The sequence below is a fragment of the Rhinolophus sinicus genome, linkage group LG10, assembly GCF_036562045.2.
Source record: "Rhinolophus sinicus isolate RSC01 linkage group LG10, ASM3656204v1, whole genome shotgun sequence".
NCBI lineage: Eukaryota > Metazoa > Chordata > Mammalia > Chiroptera > Rhinolophidae > Rhinolophus > Rhinolophus sinicus.
This window is the reverse complement of record NC_133759.1, coordinates 37,254,966-37,275,278: the sequence shown is the minus strand read 5'-3', so window position 1 is coordinate 37,275,278 and position 20,313 is coordinate 37,254,966. Positions and strand designations below refer to the sequence as shown.

The 20,313-nt window shown below is 40.7% G+C and overlaps 1 protein-coding gene across 1 annotated transcript; it reads left to right on the top strand.

Moving 5' to 3' along the window:
• Positions 1-1,994: 1,994 nt before the first annotated feature.
• LOC109455118 (proline-rich protein 23A) lies at positions 1,995-2,786 on the top strand. The gene has a single exon (XM_019746476.2). The coding sequence runs from the start codon at positions 1,995-1,997 to the stop codon at positions 2,784-2,786; it is 792 nt and encodes a 263-aa protein (XP_019602035.2).
• Positions 2,787-20,313: the final 17,527 nt, after the last annotated feature.

The window sequence follows — 20,313 nt, the reverse complement described above, 5'->3', positions numbered from 1 at the left end:
GCAGGGAAAACCCCTGAACATGGCCCAGGAAATTTGAGTTCCTTTCATCATTATGTCACCAACAAGCAGGGCCCTGACCAAAAGCCCTCAACTGCTAAATGAAAATAAGTTCAGTGATCTTAAACTTAAGCGTAAAACAATTTTTTCGAGGTGCTTACAGAGAAGTCCTAGACCCCACATTCCAGGAATTCAGATTCAGTGGTTCTGGGATGGGGCAAAGAATCTGGGATGGGGCGTTTTCCACAAATTTCCCAGGGAATACCAATGCTGCCAATTCACTGACCACTAACTTTAAAAGCCATCAAGAAAGGCCTGATTTAAATATAATTCTGAACAAAGGAACATTATGTAGCTCTAAAAATGTGAGTATATAATATGCTATTTTGTAAAAAGGGACAAAGTGAGCAATTGCGTGATTAAGGGACGGGTAGAAGGAAATGTTTCATTGTCCTCTTTAACCATATGAAAGTATTACATAATCCAAAATGAGTGTTGTGTGTTTTCTCCTGTTAACACTAGATAGTGAGTTGAGCCACACCATCCTTTTTGCAGCCATGATACACCATGCAGACACACCTTTAAAGTGACACTCAGATCGAAAGCCCTGATCCTGCCTCATCTTAAGTGGAGCTTAACATGTCAGATCCAGTTCTGCTAGTTCCAGGCTCCTGGACAAATTAGTTCCTCTTTCTGCATGATATTTTCATCATTTGTAAATTGGGCTTTAAAAAGATACACTTCACAGTTGCAGTTTAGGTCAAATTAGATAAACTCTTCAGTTGATAATAGTACAATTGCTATAGTAGTAAACTGATATATATAGTATAGTCACAAAGTGATCATGCGGAGGCTGCTATTAACACATTCAATTCTAATATTACTTTCTCTTTCAACATGTTTGGAAGATCTGACAGTAATTTATAACTTCGGCAAAAAGAGGAATAATGATGTCATCCAAAAATTCACCCCACTATTGGACCAAAAGAAAAGCGCAGCTCACTTCTGGGGCCTCAGGGGAAGAGGGGCTTACATCACGCTTTCCTGTGACAGCGTTCTACTGGTGGGACTTGCAACTTAATCAGTTTTCAGATTAAGGTCTTCCGCATCTGAGGTCAACACAACACCTAGAACTTGACACTGGAAGCCGAGCTCTAGAGCGTCAGTCATTCGCCCCCTAGGGGCCCATAAAAGTATTTCCACATGGTGACGTACCAACTAGAGCCACCACTATTGGGCAGCACAGTTACCACGATCTCTACGTGACGGAGCCTCAGAGAGCGGTGTTTAGCGACTAAAGAAATTGCCAAATATTTTACTTCAGTATTAAAACAGAACTTTTCTTAAAGAGAAATCAGAATTTTCCATTCACTCCTGAAATTAAAGACCAAGCATTAAAGGAATTTCATGGAGCATTCGGGTGGGTCCACTTTATGCTGAGAAGGAGTGATCTATTTGAGTGGTCGTTTCTCTAGAATGCCTAAAATGACAGAAAAACATTAGTCCTAAAGATGGGCAATGTTTGAAGCTATACTGGCATCTTTTTTTTCCTAAGAATGAATTACACAAGTACTCTGTCCCATACAAGCCTATAGAAGTATTTCCTTACGGTGACCTACCAACCACAGCCCTGGCTATTGGGCGGCAGAGAGAGACCACGATCTCTGTGGGGTGGAGCCTCCTTGAGGGTGGAGCTAGGAAAGATATTTTACGACTTTGGTTCCGCCAACGTCACTTGCAACATCATTGGCTGTCTGGTGTGCACACGGGTCAGCGTGAGCAGCCAAAGGTTTGACCTTAGGCTCGGGTCGCCTAGGAGCTGAACTGCAGGCCTCCCAGGAGGCGCTCCCGGACCTCTGAGGACTCATCCCACGTCCTCGTGTGGTTCTGTGTCACAGCTGATACGCGGCCCACCTCTCCTGTCATCGAGACCTGTCACTGCGTGACATTCGCCTCCGCCAGGGCCCAGGACCACCGCCCACAGCGCCATAGAAGTGATGGGCAGCCGGCTCCGCAGCCCCAGAGCCTACCCTGCGCCCGGCTGGGGACCGCGGCCTGGAGGACCCGGCCCCGCCAAGCGCCGCCGAACCGAAGAGCCCGCGGGCCCGGAGTCCAGGACGGCGCCCACCCTGCAAGAACCCGCGGAGCCCCCGGCCGTGGGTGCGCTCACCTCCGTCGTGGTCCTGGCCGCGGGCTGTGCCCTGCAGCTACGCCTGGACGGCGTCGACCTGTTGCTGGAGCCCGAGCCAACGTCGGTCCTGCAAGTGTCTCTCGGAGAGCACACCTTCATGCTGATCCCGGAGACCCTCTTGGGCTCCGCCGACGAACGCTCGGAAGGGCAGGGCCACGCGCCTGTGGGCCTAGAACCTGGCGCTCTCCTGGGCGCTCCCAGGGAAGACGTTGCCGTCCAGCAGAGCTCCTTCTGCGCATGTGTCCCAGAGATCGCCGCCCAAGAGGAGGCCTACGAAGAGGACGCGGACCCCGAGTTCCTGCCGCCTTCGATGGACCCTGAGGCCGGCTCAGTCGCTGGATTCCTCTCCTCAGCCAGAAGGGTGACCGGCTTCTACCCGCACAGCCCCATCACGGAGCCCGCGCCTCGGGCCCCCACCCCCAGTCCAGAGAGACGCTCTCCTGGTCCCTACTTCAACCTGGACTTCCACCTTCTAGAGCCTTTTCCCAGCTCACCACTCCAACCTCTACCGCCTTCTCCAAGTCCAGGTCCCCACGCGCGCCCCCAGCGCCCTCCAGGTCCTGCGCGCAAGGCCCGGAGACGCCTGTTCCAGGAATGAACGACCCCACAATCCCTTGCCACCTGGCTGAGGGCCATGAGAGGGGTACTCGGACAACGGCTGTGTGTACATTGCACAACCTACAAGAATCACCAAACGTGGATCACGGACAGACGCTTTTTTGATGCCGACTCCTTTGCAGAATTTTGGATCAATGATGGACAAAAACATCTGGAGGGGAGATCACAAAGCAGCAAAGAAAAACTGCTTGAAATACAGTGTACTTGACTTCAGGTGGTGAGCACACAATATACACATGTATTCTACAATTGTACACTTGAAATTTACATAATCTTATTAACCAATAATTTTGTAAAAAGCATTAAGAAAATAGTGTACTTTCAGACAGCTTGCTGCTTAGATTGTTTTCTCTATAGAAGTCACCTTCAAGCAGCTCTAGTCCCCCTAGTTTTGTTGCAAACCTCAGCTCCAGCATTTTTCTCTAAAAATTCATCCTTTCCCCATCACCCTAACACTGTACCCCTTTTCTCCCACAGTAATTACTAAACTTATTTTGCTTACTGGGTTTTGGCCCTAGTGTCTACGCTAGTTCAATGTAACTTTCTCACCATTCTGAACTTTTCTTTATGGTGGCTCTAGCCTCTTTGGGGGGATCTAGCAAATAGTTGTAGGTAGTCAAATGTTTGTTGGATACAAAACAATGTGGAACAATGATCATGCTTCCCCCTCTTTTTTAATGACCTTGTTAACAAATGGTTTAACCATATTGCTGGGTTTGTAGGGGGGGTTTTTTCAACAACAAAAAACAACTTTTTTCCATTATTTTCTTCTTATATATTTTTAATATAATTTTCCTGTCCTGGAAAAGTTTATAATTCTAAAGATTCTGTGTTTTTTATAATTCTGATCTGTAGCTTCTCCTGCTTGACTGATAAAGACAATAACATTGCCAAATAATGAGAAATTGTCTTTTTTTGACAAGCCTCTTACATCTTATTTTTCTAGTCTTTTTTATTAAATATTATTTCAAGTCCAGGTTGAAGAGTAATAGGAGCATCCCTGTCTCACACCTTGTGTTAATGCAGATGCTTCTAAATTTTACCACAAATTATAATCTTTTCTGTGCATGGTTTGTAGATAACCCTTATCCTATTTGAAGAAGTTAGTTTTCAGTCTTTCTGATTAAAAATTCAGGATTTTTGTTTTTGTTTGGTTTTGGCTGACTACAAAGACTTTGCTCAGATTATTCTAGATGTTGGCATTTTATTGTTTGTATGTATACATAAAGAGGCTACATGGAATCTTTGCACCTTTGGAGTACAGACAGAAATCTGGCAATAGAGCAAATGACACCAAGCTTGGGGCTTCAGAATTTTAAAAAACTGGATGTCCTTCTGATGACTTGAGAAGGTGGAAGGGGAAAGGCAGTAACTGCAGGGTCACTTTAAGGATTTTAAATGTTAAATTTTAACACAAATTTTTCTGTATGCACAAGATGACTTTTTCTAGTTTCTTTTTTAGTCTATTCATGTGCTGATTTCCACTGGTAGACCTTCAAACGATGAAGTATCTTTGCATTTCTGCTAATCCACATTGTTTTATACAATTCTAATTCCACCCTGGGTTATTTTTTGTTTTGTTTGTTTACAGTCATATACATACCTAATTTTAAAACGTCATTATTTTGCCAGGTTTGCTTCATTTTATAACAAAATAAATTATTAGTGATAAAGTTAATATCAAGATGCTGGTTTTTTCTGTTGAACATTTATTATTAAGATTTACCAACATGCTTTGCCAATGTCTTTGCTCACCTTCTATTCTTTCATCCTACGCTTTTATTCTGTCCTCATTTTTCTTCTTATCAAGGTATATTCTTTCAAATTCTTTCAGCTATGGCCTGTGTATAAATTTTAGTTGTTATATGTCTGTAAATATTTCAATTATACCTTCAAACTTGTATAATATTCTAGCTGGGTTTGGAATTCTAAAATAATGCCTATGCTCTCTCACTACTTTAAAGATATTGGTCTATTATTTTCCCTAACGTTTATTGTCACAGATGAGAAGTCTTCTGTCATTTGTATTCCCATTCCTTTGTAGAGGATTAGGCTGTTTACTTTAGTATTTTTCTTGATTTTGATGTTCTACAGTTTCAACCTGATGTGTTTAGTGGTAGAAATTTTGTCTGCTGCAACTCAGTAAGCTTTCTAAATATGGAGAATTAACTCTTTTCTTAAAATCTCAAAAAAGAATGAGTCAATATCTCTTGGACTATTGAGCCCCTTTTCAATCTCTGGAACTTCTAATAGAGAAATGCTGGAGCTGCTTAATCAATGCTCCTACCCATGTCTCTTAATATCTAGATTAAGTTTTTGTACCCTTTATAATAATCCACTTTCTCTCTTCTAATTCACTGATTCTATCATTTTCTATTTTCAAAATTCTGTTTATGTTCTTTATAAGACAGTGTTCATTTCAAATACTGCATTTTTCCTTTTCAAGACTTCTAATTACTTTGGTTTTTTTATATCTACCTGCTCTTATTACACAACTTTTGGTCAATGTCATGTAAACTTCTTGTTTCATGGATGTTATCTCCTCCTCTATCTCTAGAAGAATTTAAACATTCCTAATTTCTGTATCAATGAGCTCAATAATTACATTTCCTCAGGCATAAAATCTACAATTATTTGGCAACATTTAATGAGACAGATTTTCTCTTAGGCAAAGAAATTTTGTTTTGTGGACCCATTTTTAATGGGAATTCATTTTCTGCTCCATATTTGAATTTTGCATTTGCTTCTTCCTGGTTCCCTAGGATCCAGAACTCAGAGCCACCCATGTGGAGCTCATATAACTCACCACTCAAAAATCACAGTGCTCATACTCAAGAAATCACATATGGCCCAATTTCCAATTTCAGTGCTGTAGTAATGCTGGGGTGGACTGTCCATATCCCCAACCCCTCAGGACTGCTGCAAGTATTAGCAGCTAACTCAGCTGAGTTGCTCTCATGACCTCCATGAGTAGTCCACTTCAGTGACTGTTCAATTAAAGGGGGTACAGGCCCAGCTCATTTAATTCAAGACAACACTGAAGGTTACCCAATTCTAGAGCTCTCAGTGGGTTGGCTGAGGCCTTTGTTGCAACTGCACCCCAGTTCAGCTTCTCCATCTACTCAGTCATATTGTCTTGGTTCCTACAAATTCCTGCATGCAAATCTCCATCTCAGTCTTCCCAAACCAATTTAAGACAGCTGGTGCCAGGAATCTTTATAGGAAGCAGCCACTGAAATAGATTTCATAGCGGAATCGTGGAGCATGAATAACCCATGGCATGCTACAGCAAAGCAGATAAAATCTTAATCAGTGGTGAACTTATTGTGATACTGGTAAAAGAGAATACACTGGCACTGGCAATATCCCAGACATTTGAGAAATTTGGGGACAGAGTAATTATAACAACTAATATTTATAAGTAGCGCATTTTTACTGGCTTGTTGGGACAATCAATGCATTTGAGAAAAAGAACGAAAGGCTGAGGGTGATTAATTACCAATAAAACCTAAATATGAGATCGAGACAGTTTCCTTGACAGCATACAAATAGCTCTTTGTCTCTTGGAGCATGAGGGGGAAAAGACTGAGGATCTGGCCCAGAATTTACTGTATAGTGGAAAACCATAAAAGATTGAATTCTCAAACTAGACAAGTCTGTAATGGTGAGATCACAGCCTGGTTGGGCTCTGAGACATTGGATGGAGACAACCAGGTACATACCTGAATATCTTAAACCCCCAGATCCCTTTCAATCTTCTTGGCCCACTCCTCTCTGTAAAAAGGTGGCACTTCTCCCTCGCTTTAAGATGATGCCTGGCAAGACAGCATGCACCAACCTCAAAACCTACCCTCACCTCCTCTCTTTGCCACCAGACCAATAACTAAAGTTAAGCACAATATAATCCAGCCAGGGAAATGCTAGACCTGCACATAAGGAAGGGAACTACATAAACCGTGAAAGAGCTGCAGAACTCACTCAACATATACCAGCGGAAGCCAAGTATAAGGCTGAGGGTGCTGGATGTCCACCTGGAGAAGGGAGAGTATTAGTTTAGAAGCCACTCTCTCATGATACAGGGTTGAACACCCTGGCAAGGACTCTGTTAAGACAGTGCTCACATTCAGACATGTGATTCTTGGAAACTTGGAGAAAAGGATGTCAAACAAAGTTAAGTAGAAATGCCATAACTGCCAAGGCAGACAGTAGAAAAAAGGATCAAAAGGTTCAGAGTGGTGCATATGATACAGTGGATATGCTAACTAAGGCTGGATAATATGTCAGCTACAGTGAAGTGTGGGAGTATTAGAGAGACATTGTGTAACAAAGCAACAAGGAATGTACTGGAGAGGCACCAGTCTCATCAAGAAGCTCAGTAGGCCACAGTGGGCCAGTGGTGGCAGGAGATGCCATTAGACAGAGTTGGACTCCTTGGTAACCATGGGATAACAGGATCTGAGAGACTATATATAAAATAATGGCCTGACCACATATGACAATAGAATTCTGACCCACAACCTCTGTAGCAACCAACCCAGAAAGAAAACCATTACCTCTGCAGTAGCTGGCCCCAAATGGTCAAGACTTGGTCAATAACTGCCAGTTTCCCTAATTTTCACCCCCACTACCAACTCAGAACCAACTAGAGAAAGCCAAGTACGTTATGCTTAAGACAACGTACACAAATCAAACCAATTACATAGGATGCTCTGCTTCTACTTAGCCTGCCTCCTGCTTCCCCCTGCCAACAACCTCCAGTCAAACATACCTGAAGCCCTCCCTCTTTCTACCAAAGCTTTCCCACTCCCTTACCTACCTATGCAAGTGATGGGGCTGACTCCCTTGCTATAGCAAGCTCCGAATAAATAGCCTCTGATTGTTCTCATTTAAGTGGCCGTTGTTTATTTTCAGTTTTCTTGGAGGTCCCAGTGAGACATAGTCTACACTACCTATTGCCATGGACCTCAAGCTTTTAACCAGGTGCAGCACTCATGGAGGCACCTTGTTAGAGTCCATACCAATGTGGTAAGTCAACACCAGGTCTGAACTCTCTCACTGCATTGAGTTCCTTGGCTATTTATTCTGTTTGGGACCAGGTTTTGTTACTGGTTCCATTTATTTGGCATCATTGGTGGAATCAAGCAATTGCTTTTCATCCCCTTTTGCTGTCTTCTGTGTTTCCATTTTGTGTTGTGCTGACGAGAAGTGTTGTTTGTCACAAGAACGAGAACCACAGTGTATAACACAGTAATAAGTCCTATGAGCCTGTTGTTTGTGCCAACCTCACAATCTGATGAGTTTGCACTTCTCACCAGACTGGCATCCATTTGGAGAAACTTTTCTGTGGCCATCAAAAACCAGGTGAGGTTGTCCTGTCCTGATTTTTACATCTTGAAAGTTTGGCTTTGATCCAGAAAGAGTGTTCTCTCTGGTTTTCTGTTTGCTAGGCGATACAGACTGTCAGGTATGCATTCAGAGGCAGCCAACCATCGTGTTGGTGGCCTAAAACACAAGGTACACAAACATCACATTTTACCTACCATTGCCAGCTCTTATGGGGTAATCTAAATCTAAATCCTCTCCTCTGCCAGGAAAAATGCCTGCTTCTTATATGTAGTCTCATTATAATCCTAACTCTTGTGTCTATCTCTCTAAATGACATAACTTCACAGGGATGATTTGATTTGAATAAAACTGTTCATTTGAGAGGTACCTTAGAAAAGAAAGGAAATAAGATTTCTCAGTCTCAATGGGCAGCATTTTTTTTTAATTGGGAATAAAGAGGCCTCCAAACAAAACTCTGAATTAAAAGTTGTGTCAGTAAAATGTTCTTCGGTCAAAGCTAATGAGCAGTTTAACAAACAGCAACAAACTAGACTCATTACTCTAGTAAATCCTCCATCCTTATCCTCCAGTTGCCTCCCTATTCCCCATCTCCCTCTTTCCTTTATCTTCCCAGTCTCTCTCTTTCTGCATTTCCATTGACTGCTCCCTCCAACTTGCCTTGTCTAGGCCCCTACCTTTTCCCAACAACTCTCCCAAAACCCAAAATGCCAGTTACCGCTAAAGATCCATTGCCTATGCACCAGGTATTCAACTACTGTCGAGTTTAAACCTTGGACCTGAGCTGAATTAAGAGCTATTAATAAAGGCAAGACCAGAAAATATTCATAGAAGAATTTAGAATTATTTTGGATGCATACAACCCAGAATTACCTGACTTATATCATTCATATATATACCAGTCAGAACTACAGATGCTAACTCCTGGATGGCAAAGCAGATTGGACTGACCCAGAAAAGGGCCTACAGGATTTCTCTTACCACAATAAACCTCAGAGTCCAAAAACAAGCCTGAAAAGTTGGGCAAAGTCTCCTAAAAACCATATCTGCAACACTTCCAATAAAAAATCAATACAGGAGATCCAAGATGGCTGAGTAGATAAACACTGTGCCTGCTTCCTTCCATGAACAAATTAAAATTACAGCTAAATTATAGAACAATCAACCTGGAACACCATCTGAAGTCTGGCTGAACAGAAGTTTTATAACTAAGTATATAAAGAAGAAGCCATGTTAAGACTGGTAGGAGGGGCGGAGGTGCGAACCTGGCTAACACCAAACCTCCGTGTGACGGTTGAGAACCAGGAGGGATATCTCAGCTGCAGATGTTCCCCCAGAGGAGTGAGAGACCCCAGCCTCACACTGGCCTCCTCAGCCCAGAGGACCAGTGCCAGGAAGAGGAACCCCTCACAACATCTGGCTGTGAAAAACAGTGGGAATTCTGACCATCTGGGTGGGACGGAAGGCTGTGGGAAACCCAGGCATCCTCCTAAGCGGCCCAGCACAGACTCTCTCACTCCCAGGTACTCACCTTGGGCTTCAGCAGAGGTAGAGTAACTCAGGGGTTGTCGGACACATATGAGGGGCAGACTGAGTTCTGTGGTTTCCAAATAAGGGCTGGAGGACAGTCAGCATTTTCCCTGTAAGGAGTCCTCCTCCCACGCAGTTGGCAGGCTGGTGCCATCTTTCCTGTGTTAAGCCCGCCCCCTACGCTTACAGTCAAATCTAAATCTGATTGGTCTAGTGAGCTCTGAAGCTCCACCCTGCTGACTCATTGGGATCCCACCTCACACAACTCCTCCAACACCTGAGGCACTTTCTCCCAGAGCAGCCAGCCCCACCTGCATTGCACTCTTTCTTGGAAAACTATCACAGTCCAACAGACCCTAGGCAGGCTGTGACTGGCCACAGTGTGCTCTGAGAGTTTTGCTGAGTAGCTTCAGGCTCAGTACTGGCACCAAACCAGAATTTACATTAACCTGGTGACCACAACTCTTCCCGCTCTGATTCCCCAAGACCCTGCCTCACCCAACTCGCATACCACATAAGGGTTTATCAGTGGCTGAATCTTAAGGGAAATGGCAGGTGGCAGCAGACCTCAGGGTGTCCTGGCATTTTGCAGAGCTACCCCAGGCCTGGTACTGGTGGCAGGTGTACTCGGTTCACAGCATGGCCTCTCACACGTGCCTCCGGGGTTAGCACAGGCAGCAAACAACTGCGGATCTTTGTAGCTCTTACCAGGTAATCCCCAGCCAATCACAGGCAGTGGGCCTGCACCAGAGTTCCTCTCAACAGGCCCAGAACCAACATATTTGGAGGTTGGCTTCAGCCCACAGCAGAGCACCACCCAATTAGCCCCACAAGTGGCACATCCAAAGGGCAGTCTCAGCAGGCACCACAGCCCACTGGGTTAAATTCTGCTTCATGTGGTAAGCTTCCCCACACTGCAGCCCATAAGCTGTGGATGTAGCCAAACCCCACAGCTAGTCAGATTGAGGGTCAATCACACCCACTGACACTCCAAAAGCAATCAAGGCTCAAATATAACGGGAGAACACATACAACCACCACAAGGGACACTCCTGGAGCACCCAGTGCAGGTGACCAGGGAGACTGTGCCACTGCACCCCATAGAAACTACTATATAAGGCCACCCTGCAAGACTGGGAGATGTAGAGGATCTACCGAATACACAGAAACAAACACAGAGAGGCAGCCAAAATGAGGAAACAAATGCATCCCAAATGAAAGAACAGAAGAAAATTCCAGAAAAAGAACTAAACAAAATGGAAGCAAACAACCTACTGGAGACAGAATTCAAAACAATGGTTATAGGGACGCTCAAGGAACTTAGTGAGAACTTCAACAAAGAGATAGCAAGTATAAAAAATATATATATATAGAAACAATTAAAAAGAACTAGTCAAAGAAATAGTTGATATAATAACTGAAAGGAAGAATGCACTAGAAGGAATCACCATCAGACCAGATGAAGCAGAGGATCAAATCAATGATTTGGAAGACAAGGTAGCATAAAACACCCAATCGGAGCAGAAAAAGAAAAAAAGAATGGAATAAAAAAGGAAGATAATTTAAGATACCTCTGGGACAACATCAAATTTAACAACATTCGCACAATAAGGGTACCAGAAAGAGAAGAGACAAAGCAAGGGATTGAGAACATAATTAAGGAAATAATGATTGAAAACTTTACTAACCTGGCAAAAGAAATAGACATACAAGCCCAGGAAGCACAGAGAGTCCCAAACAAGATGAACCCAAACAGGCCCACACCAAGACACATTATAATTAGAATGGCAAAGATTAAAGACAAAGAGAGACTCCTAATAGCAGCAAGAGAAAGGCAACTAGTAACTTACAAGGGAGCTCCCATAAAATTGCCAGCTGATATCTCAAGAGAAACTTTGCAGGCCAGAAGGGATTGGCAGGAAATATTCAAAGTGATAAAAAGCAAGGACCTACAACCAGCAAGGCTATCATTTAAAATCGAAGGACAGATAAAAAGCTTCCCAGACAAGAAAAAGCTAAAGGAGTTCATCATCACCAAACCAGTATTATAAGAATTGTTAGAGTGACTTCTTTAAGATGAAAAAAAATAAAAATAAAAAATATCATAATAAAATGGCAATAACTACATATCTATCAATAATTACTTTCAATATAAATGGAATAAATGCTCCAATCAAAAACATAGGGTGGCTGGATAAGAAAACAAAACCCTTACATATGCTGCTTACAACAGACACTTCAGATTGAAAGACACACTGAACGTAAAGAAACTGAAAGTAAAGGGATGGAAAAAGTTATTTCATGAAAATGGAAATGGAAAAGAAAAACTTGGTGCAGCAATACTTATACCAGACAAAACAGCCTTTAAAACAAAGGCTATAACAAGAGACAAAGAAGGACCCAGTAATCCCACTTCTGAGTATTTATTGGAAGAAACCTAAAATGCTACTTCGAGGGGACATATGTATCCATATGTTCATTGCAGCATTATTTACAATAGCCAAGACGTGGAGGCAACCTAGGTGTCCATCTATGGATGAATGCATAAAGAGGTAATGGTACATACATACAATGCAATATAGCTCGTCCATGGAAGGGAATGGGTTCTTCCCATCTGCAGCAGCATGGATGGAGCTGAATTGTGTTGTGCTGAGTGGAGTATGTCATACATAGAAAAACAGATACAATGTGATTTCACTTATATGTGGAATCTAAAAAACAAAATAAACAAAACAGAAACACACTCATTGAAACAGAACATGTTGATGGTTGCAGATGGAAGGGGGTTGAGGAGGTGGATGAAAACCGGGAAGGGATTAAGTACAAATTGGTTGTTACAAAGTAATCACAGGGATGCAGGGTACAGCACAGGGAATATAGTCAATAATATTGTAATAACTATATATGGTGTCAAATGGGCACTAGATTTATCCGAATGATAGATGGGAGGGGGTTGGGGGACAAGGTGAAGGGATTAAGAAGTACAAATTGGTAGTTACAAAATGGTAGTCATGGGGATGTAAAGTAAAGCACAGGGGATGTGGTGAATAATATGGTAATAACTATGTATAGCGCCAAGTGAGTACTAGACTAGTCAGGGGGATCACTGCTTAAATTATACAAATGTCTAACCATTATGCTGTACACCTGAAATTAGTACAAAATAATACTGAATGTTAACTGTAATTAAATAATTTTAAAAAACCACTGAAGGGGAGTTTTAAAAAATAACTATTATATTACTCCAAAAACTGGAAGCAACTAAGATGTCCTTCAATACGCAGATGGGTAAACAAAGTATGGTATATGCATACAATAGAATATTATTCAATAATTTAAAAAATAAAGAAATGAGCTACCAAGCCATAAAAAGACATGGAGGAATCTTAAATCCACATTTCTAAGTGAAAGAAACCAGTCTGAAATAACGACATACTGCGTAAATCCAACTATATAACATTCTGAAAAAGGCAAAAACTAGAGAAACAGTAAAAAGATTAGTCGTTACCAGGGCTTCAGAGGGAGGGAGTGAATAGGCAGAGCACAGGTATTTGTAGGGTGGGGAAACTCCTCTATATGATGTTATACAGATGCATAACATTATGCATTTGTCAAAACCCACAGAACTACCACACAAGGGTAAGTGAGCCTTAATGTAAACTATGGACTTTAGTTAATTATAATGTATTACTATTGGTTTGTTAATTATAACAAATATACCATAGTAATGCAAGACATTAATAATAAGGGAAACTGTGTGTGCAAGAGGGGTGGCATATGGGTACCCTGTTCTATCTGCTCAATTTTCTGTAAACATAAAACCATCCTTAAAAATATATTACTTTTCTTAAGGTAAAGAAGAAAACAAGTTCATTAGAGAAGTTAACTTCAGGGATAAGTTTTTTTTTTTAATTTTTATTGGGGAACAGTGTGTTTTTCCAGGACCCATCAGCTCCAAGTCAAGTCGTTGTTTTCAATCTAGTTGTGGCAACCTTGGTGTTATAATCACTGCCCTCTAACCAACTGAGCCAACCAGCCGCCCCAGGGATAAGATGTTTTTAATGAGCATACATTAAAAAACAGGTTGATATCCTCATGACACAAAGGAAAGAGAAATTGCTTGATGTACAGTAAATGAGGTTTTGTTAGAAGTCTGGAATGAAACTAGAAATCAATAATAAGAAAATGGGAAAATTCACAAATATGTGGACACAATATGAAACACTCTTAAACTACCATTGGGTCAAAGAGCAAATCAAAATGGAATTTTTAAAATCTGTCAAGATAAATGAAAGCAAAAACACAACGTACCAAAACTTACGGGATGCAGCAAAAGAAGTACTAAAAGGGAAGTGATAGCAATAAACACTTACATTGAAAAAGATCTCAAACAAATAAACCTAACTTTACACCTCAAAGAACTAGAAAAAGAAGAACAAAGCCCAAAGTTAGAAGAAGGAATGAAATAATAAAGATTAGCACAAAAATAAGTCAAATAGAAAATATAAAAACCAACAAAACTATCAGCTATTTTTTTGAAAAATATTTAAAAATGGATAAACTCTGGGCTTGACTAAGAAAAAAGGGAAAGGATTCAAATAAACAGAATCATAAATGAAAAAGGAGACATTACAATGATGCCTAAGATATAAAAAGAATCTTAAGGGACTATTATGAATAATTATACGCCAACAAATTGCATAACCTAAAAGAAATGGAACTCCTGGAAACAAACAACCTACTAATTGAATCAAGAAGAAAGAGAATGTCTGAACAGACCAATGACAAATAAGGAGAGAATACTCTCTCCCCATACTGACTAACATTTTGACCAGAATTCACACACACACACACACACACACACACGCACACGCACACTTATACTACACCATGTGCTCTCCCATGTACACTGCACCATGTACCATCCCGTATGGCATAAAATAAAGAATCAGCAGTTAATCAGCCTCAAGTCCCAATCTAGGATGATGATTTTATTTCTGTAAATAGTGACTTCTATGTCTCCAGAGTATCGCACTCTACACATAAAGAAATAACTGAAGACATCCGTTTTGGACTAGAATGGCAAAATATACTCATGAACACAGCATGTAAAAGTTCTGGATATATTTTTTTAAACATCCTTTAAAATCATCAAACATCTGGCAAATAAAGGAAATACTGAGAGACCAAAATGACAAGTCCATGGTGGCCTAGAGCTTTGGTTTTATGAATAAAATATGGGCAAACCTAAGTGTACACACAGGATGGGAAATTGCACTGGAGAACCCCTAAATAGATCTCAGATCTCCAAGTATGATTCTATGAGTAAGTGAACTGAAAGCACCCATTCTTCATAGAAAAATGGTTGAAATTTTTACCTGTCTCTACCTTGTTTCTGAATGGAGGGGGAAATTAAGGTTCCTCTGAAAATTTCACAGTGAAGGCAGTGAAATATATATTTGGCACCCAGATGACCCACTGCTTACCACACACAGGCTCACTCCCCTTGAGGATGACGGTCTTGGTCAGTGTACCACGTAAGCCTCTTAGACAGAGGTGCAAGCCATGGGTGGCCCTCATGTGACCTTGGTCTAGAACTCACACTGTCTCTATGAAAAAAGAAAGAAGGAAGTAAGAGAGGAAGGAGAAAGGAAAGAAGAAAAAGTACAGGGAAGAAAAGGAGAGGTAAAGGACAACAATAGACAGGAGGGACAAAAGAGACAGAGACTAAGAATTTAGTTTAAAGGGTTCCCTGCTTGATATTGCTTCTAGGAACTTCCCATAGCAACCCAAGTCCTCTGTGAGAGAATGCCCCTTATTCCTAATTCTCAAAGTCCTTTCAGAAATAAATTTCCAGTGAGCATAATCTCACAATCCAAAGCAGAGACTTAGGAAACAAGCCAACATAAATGAGAGAAATCTGAAAGAAGAAATAACAAAATCAACCCCTCAAACAATTAAGATAGTCACCAGATCCATAATAGTTTAAAGATATATATACATTTTTCAACAAAATAAAAGAAGGAACAAATAAAGCAAAGAAACAAGAAACTATAAAAAAATGACAACTGCTTTTTTAAAAATTGGTTAAAATGAACATCAGGAGCTGTGCTATATAAACATTTAAATTAGAATAGAATTTATTGGAAACAGATTAGGAACAGCTGAAGAGTTAGAGAAACTACCTATAATTTAACGTAGAAGGGCACAGACATAAAAATAATAAAAAGAGAATGAGAGTTATTGGAGGAAAGTCAGTTCAACATATGACATGTAGAGTTCCAGAGGGAGAAAACAGAGAGAATGATGGGCAATATTTGAAGAGAGTCATAAGAGAATGCTCATAACTAATGAAAGAAAAAAAAGTCATCCATTTATTCAATATACATTTTTGAATGTCTACTATATAGCTGAGCGTCCCAAAACTGGGGATATAGCAAAGAGCAAAACAGTTAAAAATCACTACCATCATAAGCTTATACTCTAGAGGATAAATAAAGCGAGTATACGGCGTGTTAAATACTGATAAGTGCTAAAGCTCAAGGAGAGGTACAAGGGTTATAGATTACCATTTTAGATAGTGTGCTCAGGGAAAGCCTCAGAGATGGAGCCCTTTGAGTAATCTGAAAGAAGTGAGGAACCATGAAGCTAGCTGGGTAGAAGAACAATTGCAAAATCTATGAGTATGCCTGTCAATTGCTAAGAAAAGTATAGAGGTCAGAGAGCTGTAACAGAAGGAGCAAGAAGAGTTAGTCTGACATAATGGGAATGGGAAATCCAGATCATATAGAACCTGCAGGTCCATATAAAAACATTGCTTTTTGACCCTGAGTGAAATTGGAGGTGTTTGAAAAGAGGAGTGACATGAACTGACTTATGGTTTAACAGAACCACTCTAGCTATTGTGTAGAAACTGCCTGAAAAAAGACAAAGCAGAGATGCAAGACCACTTAGGAGACTTCTACAGTAATTCACTAAAAGGATAAAGGTGGCAGCAGGGTGGTAGCAGGAGGGATAGTACGAAGTGCTATGGTCCAGGATATCCAGGTGGAATAGATGTAATGTGTGAAAGAAAAGACACTCAAGGATAATTTTGAGTGTTTTCAGTTTGAGCAACAAGAAGGAATTGCCAATTACTGTGATGGGGAACACTTTGAAAGGATCATATTTGGGGAAATATGAGGAGCTCAAATTTAGGTCTGAAGTTTAACTGCCTATTATTAGATTGATGTATATAAAATTGGTAATATTCAATCATTCTGACCTACAAATATGAAAATTACATACAGCTCAACTTAATAGATATCCAGGAGAAAATGCTGACAATGCAGTTGAATGTTCATGGGAAAGGAACAGGAGGGAGACTCTATTTAGGACCATGTGGAGTCACCAACCTACATGGCACTTAAAGGAAGACGGTGACAGTTGATAGAAAAAAAGATAAGGCTAAGAACAGGGTCCTAGGATATTCCAACTTTCCAAAATGAGGAGCAAACAGCTAAGGAAACTGAGAAGGGAAGCTGAAAGACAGGCTGGGAGAGTGTGGGATCTTAGATGCCAAGGGGGAAAATGTTTAAAGGAGAGAGTAATTGACAGTGTCAAATTTTGCTCATAACTCAAGAGAGGACTGAGAATCCACCACTGGATTTCATAATGTGGGAGTCATTGGTGACCTTCATGAGAGTGTTTATAGACGACTGGCATAGACAGAAGGCTGATTGAAGTGGGTTCAAGAGAGTGGGAGGAGAGAAATTAGACAACGTAAGTATAGTTAACTAATTCAAGAGTTTTGGTATATAAGGAAGGAAAAATTGATGTAGAAACTGAAGGAGAAAGTCATGTCAAGGAAGTTTTTGTTTAAGTTGGAAGAGTTTACCTCTCAATTAGACATTAAAGATATTGATTCAGTAGAGGTAGCTAAAATTTGATGATGGCTAAACAGAGATGGGACAATTGCTAGAGTGATGTTCTTGAGGAGGCAAAATGAAGTGAGATCAATTGCACAAATAGAGGAAATGGCCTTTACTAGGAGCACAGGTATTTCATCCATGGGAACAGGAGAGAAGGTAGAATATATAGTCCCCAGTGGATCTTGGTAGGCTGTAATTATGAGAATTTTGGGAAATATTTTCTGATTGCTTTTATTGTCTCAGTGAAAAAGAAGCAAGGTGACCACATAGGAGAGAAAATAAGGGGTGAGGTATTGGAGATTTGCAGAAAGAGGAGAGAGCATGCAATGTTCATCTAGAATAATGAAAGAGTGAATGGAATAGAGCATCATGATGAGAGCACTGGGCAGCATTAGGAGCCCACTTGAGGTTAATGATCATGAATATAAAGTGAGACCAGTCAATGGAGTTGAGTGTTTTTCCCCAGCCCAATTCAGCTACACAAGTGTAGGCACAGAGTGGCAGATATATTAACCAGCAAAGCAGGAGACAGGGAAGGAAGATGAAGATAAAAGCACGGCAATGATTATAATGATTCCCCATGGAATTTAAGTTCCAGGTAAGGAGGGAAGTGAGGACCTGATGGTGTCTGTTTCAGTGAAAAGATGGTAGGATCTGTGGATTTTTCCAGAGGAAAGGAAGGATTGATAGAGTTTCGATATTTAAAGGAGCAAAGTAAAACGTTAGGAGGTGATGCCCTAAGTAAAATGTTTGAAATTGTAATAATGTAGGGGTTACAATTTGGAGTAATGACAAGATCAAGAATATGAGTCAATGTGGTAGGAGGGAAGACAAAATTGTTGAAGGGGAAGAGAACTAAGAGGCCAAGATTAGGGGGCAGAGGAGATCCGTGAGAAATTAAATCACCACAAATTATGCCAGGGATAGAATGTATAAGAATTATAGTGAATCAAGTGCTAAAGTCTTCATAGACTGTGATAGAGACATTTGCTACACATACATTTGATAAATAACTGGTATACAGTATGTTTGAAACCCAATTTTTAAATAATATTTTGTTTATTTACAAATTGTGGCAATATTATGAAGGCCATAGAGTGAGGGGATAGAGAGTAAGTGGAGAAAGCCATTTCACATAAAATGGTCAGTAATGGCGTTTTTGAGAAGGTGCTATCTGAGTTGGTCTTTGAAGAAGAAGGTACCAATGCTGCATAAACTGGGGGAAGACTCAAAACCCAATTTTTTTAAGTAAAAAATTAGACCAAAGATAGAAATATTTCAATAAGAAGACATAAGAATAGCCAATAAGCATATGGAAAAACGATCCATCTTGATTGACAATCAAAAATGCAAAATGAAAATACAGTGAGGTAGCATTTTCATACACCAGGTTTAAAAGATTTAAGGGTCTGGCAATAAGAAATGTTTGCTAGAATGTAGTGAAATGGAAACATAGTCTGCTCACAGGAGCATAAACTGTGAAAAATATTTTCAAAAAAACAGGGAGAGGTATTACCTATTAATTTGAAAAGGCAGACATCATATCAATTAATAATCCACTCCTAGGTATACACAATAAATATATGCATAAAGAGTTCATGATTTAAAACCAGATAAGTCTGTATTTGATTCCTACATTTAACACAAACTAGTTATTTAACTTTGGATAACTTCCAACTTACTTTACCACTCTATTTCACCTATTGTGAAGACTGAAAAAAGATCAATTTTTTTCAAAGAGGGCAGGAGGAAACTTTTGGAGGTGATAGATATGTTTATCCCATTGATTGCAGTGATGGTTTCAGGGATGTATATTCATCTCCAAATTCAAGTTGTATACATTAAATATGTACAGCTTTTTGTATGTCAACCATACTTCAATAAAGTGTTGGGTTTGTTTTTTAAAGAAAAAGGTCAGTTTTCTAAACTCAATAAAATGGTAGATATATAAGTGCTCAATAAAACAATTTAATTATATTGTTTTAATATTATTGATATTATTAATGGTTTTACAACAGCCTTAACCTTCAGGAAGAAACTGTCACAAATATGTTACTTCAGTATTAAAACAGAACTTTTCTCAAAGAAAAATCAGTTTTTTCCACTCACTCCTGAAATTAAACACCAAGCATTAAAGGAATTTCATGGAGCATTCGGGTGGGTCTGTTTTATGCCGGGAAGGGAATGATCTATTTGAGTAGTCTTTTCTCCAGAATGCCTGAAATCACAGAAAAACAGTCCTAAAGGTGAGTAATGTTTTATTACTGGCATCTTTTCTTTTTTTCTAAGAGTGATTTTCACAAGTACTCTGTCCCCTAGAGGCCTATAAAGTATTTTCTTAAGGTGACCTACCAACCACAGCCATGGCTATTGGGCGGCACAGATACCGCGCTCTCTATGGGGTGGAGCCTCGTTGTGGGCGGAGCTTAGAAAGACATTTTACGACTTTGGTTCCGCTCTGGTCACTTGCAACATCATTGGCTGTGGGGTGCGCAAACCGGTCACCTTAGGAGCCGAAGTTTCGAAGATTAGGCTCGGGTCCCCTAGAGGCTGAACTGCAGGCCTCCCAGGAGGGGCCCCCGGAGCTCTGAGGACTCACCTTCAGTCGCACGATTCTGCGCGTCACCCGCCCCCCGGCCAGCTTCACCTGTCATCGAGACCTGTCACTGCGTGAACTCACCTCTGCCAGGCCCTCCGGGCGCCGCCCGCAGCGCCATCGAAGTG

Excerpts from the sequence above, each read along its gene's own strand:
- LOC109455118 (XM_019746476.2), top strand. The coding sequence starts at position 1,995 with ATGGGCAGCCGGCTCCGCAGCCCCAGAGCCTACCCTGCGCCCGGCTGG.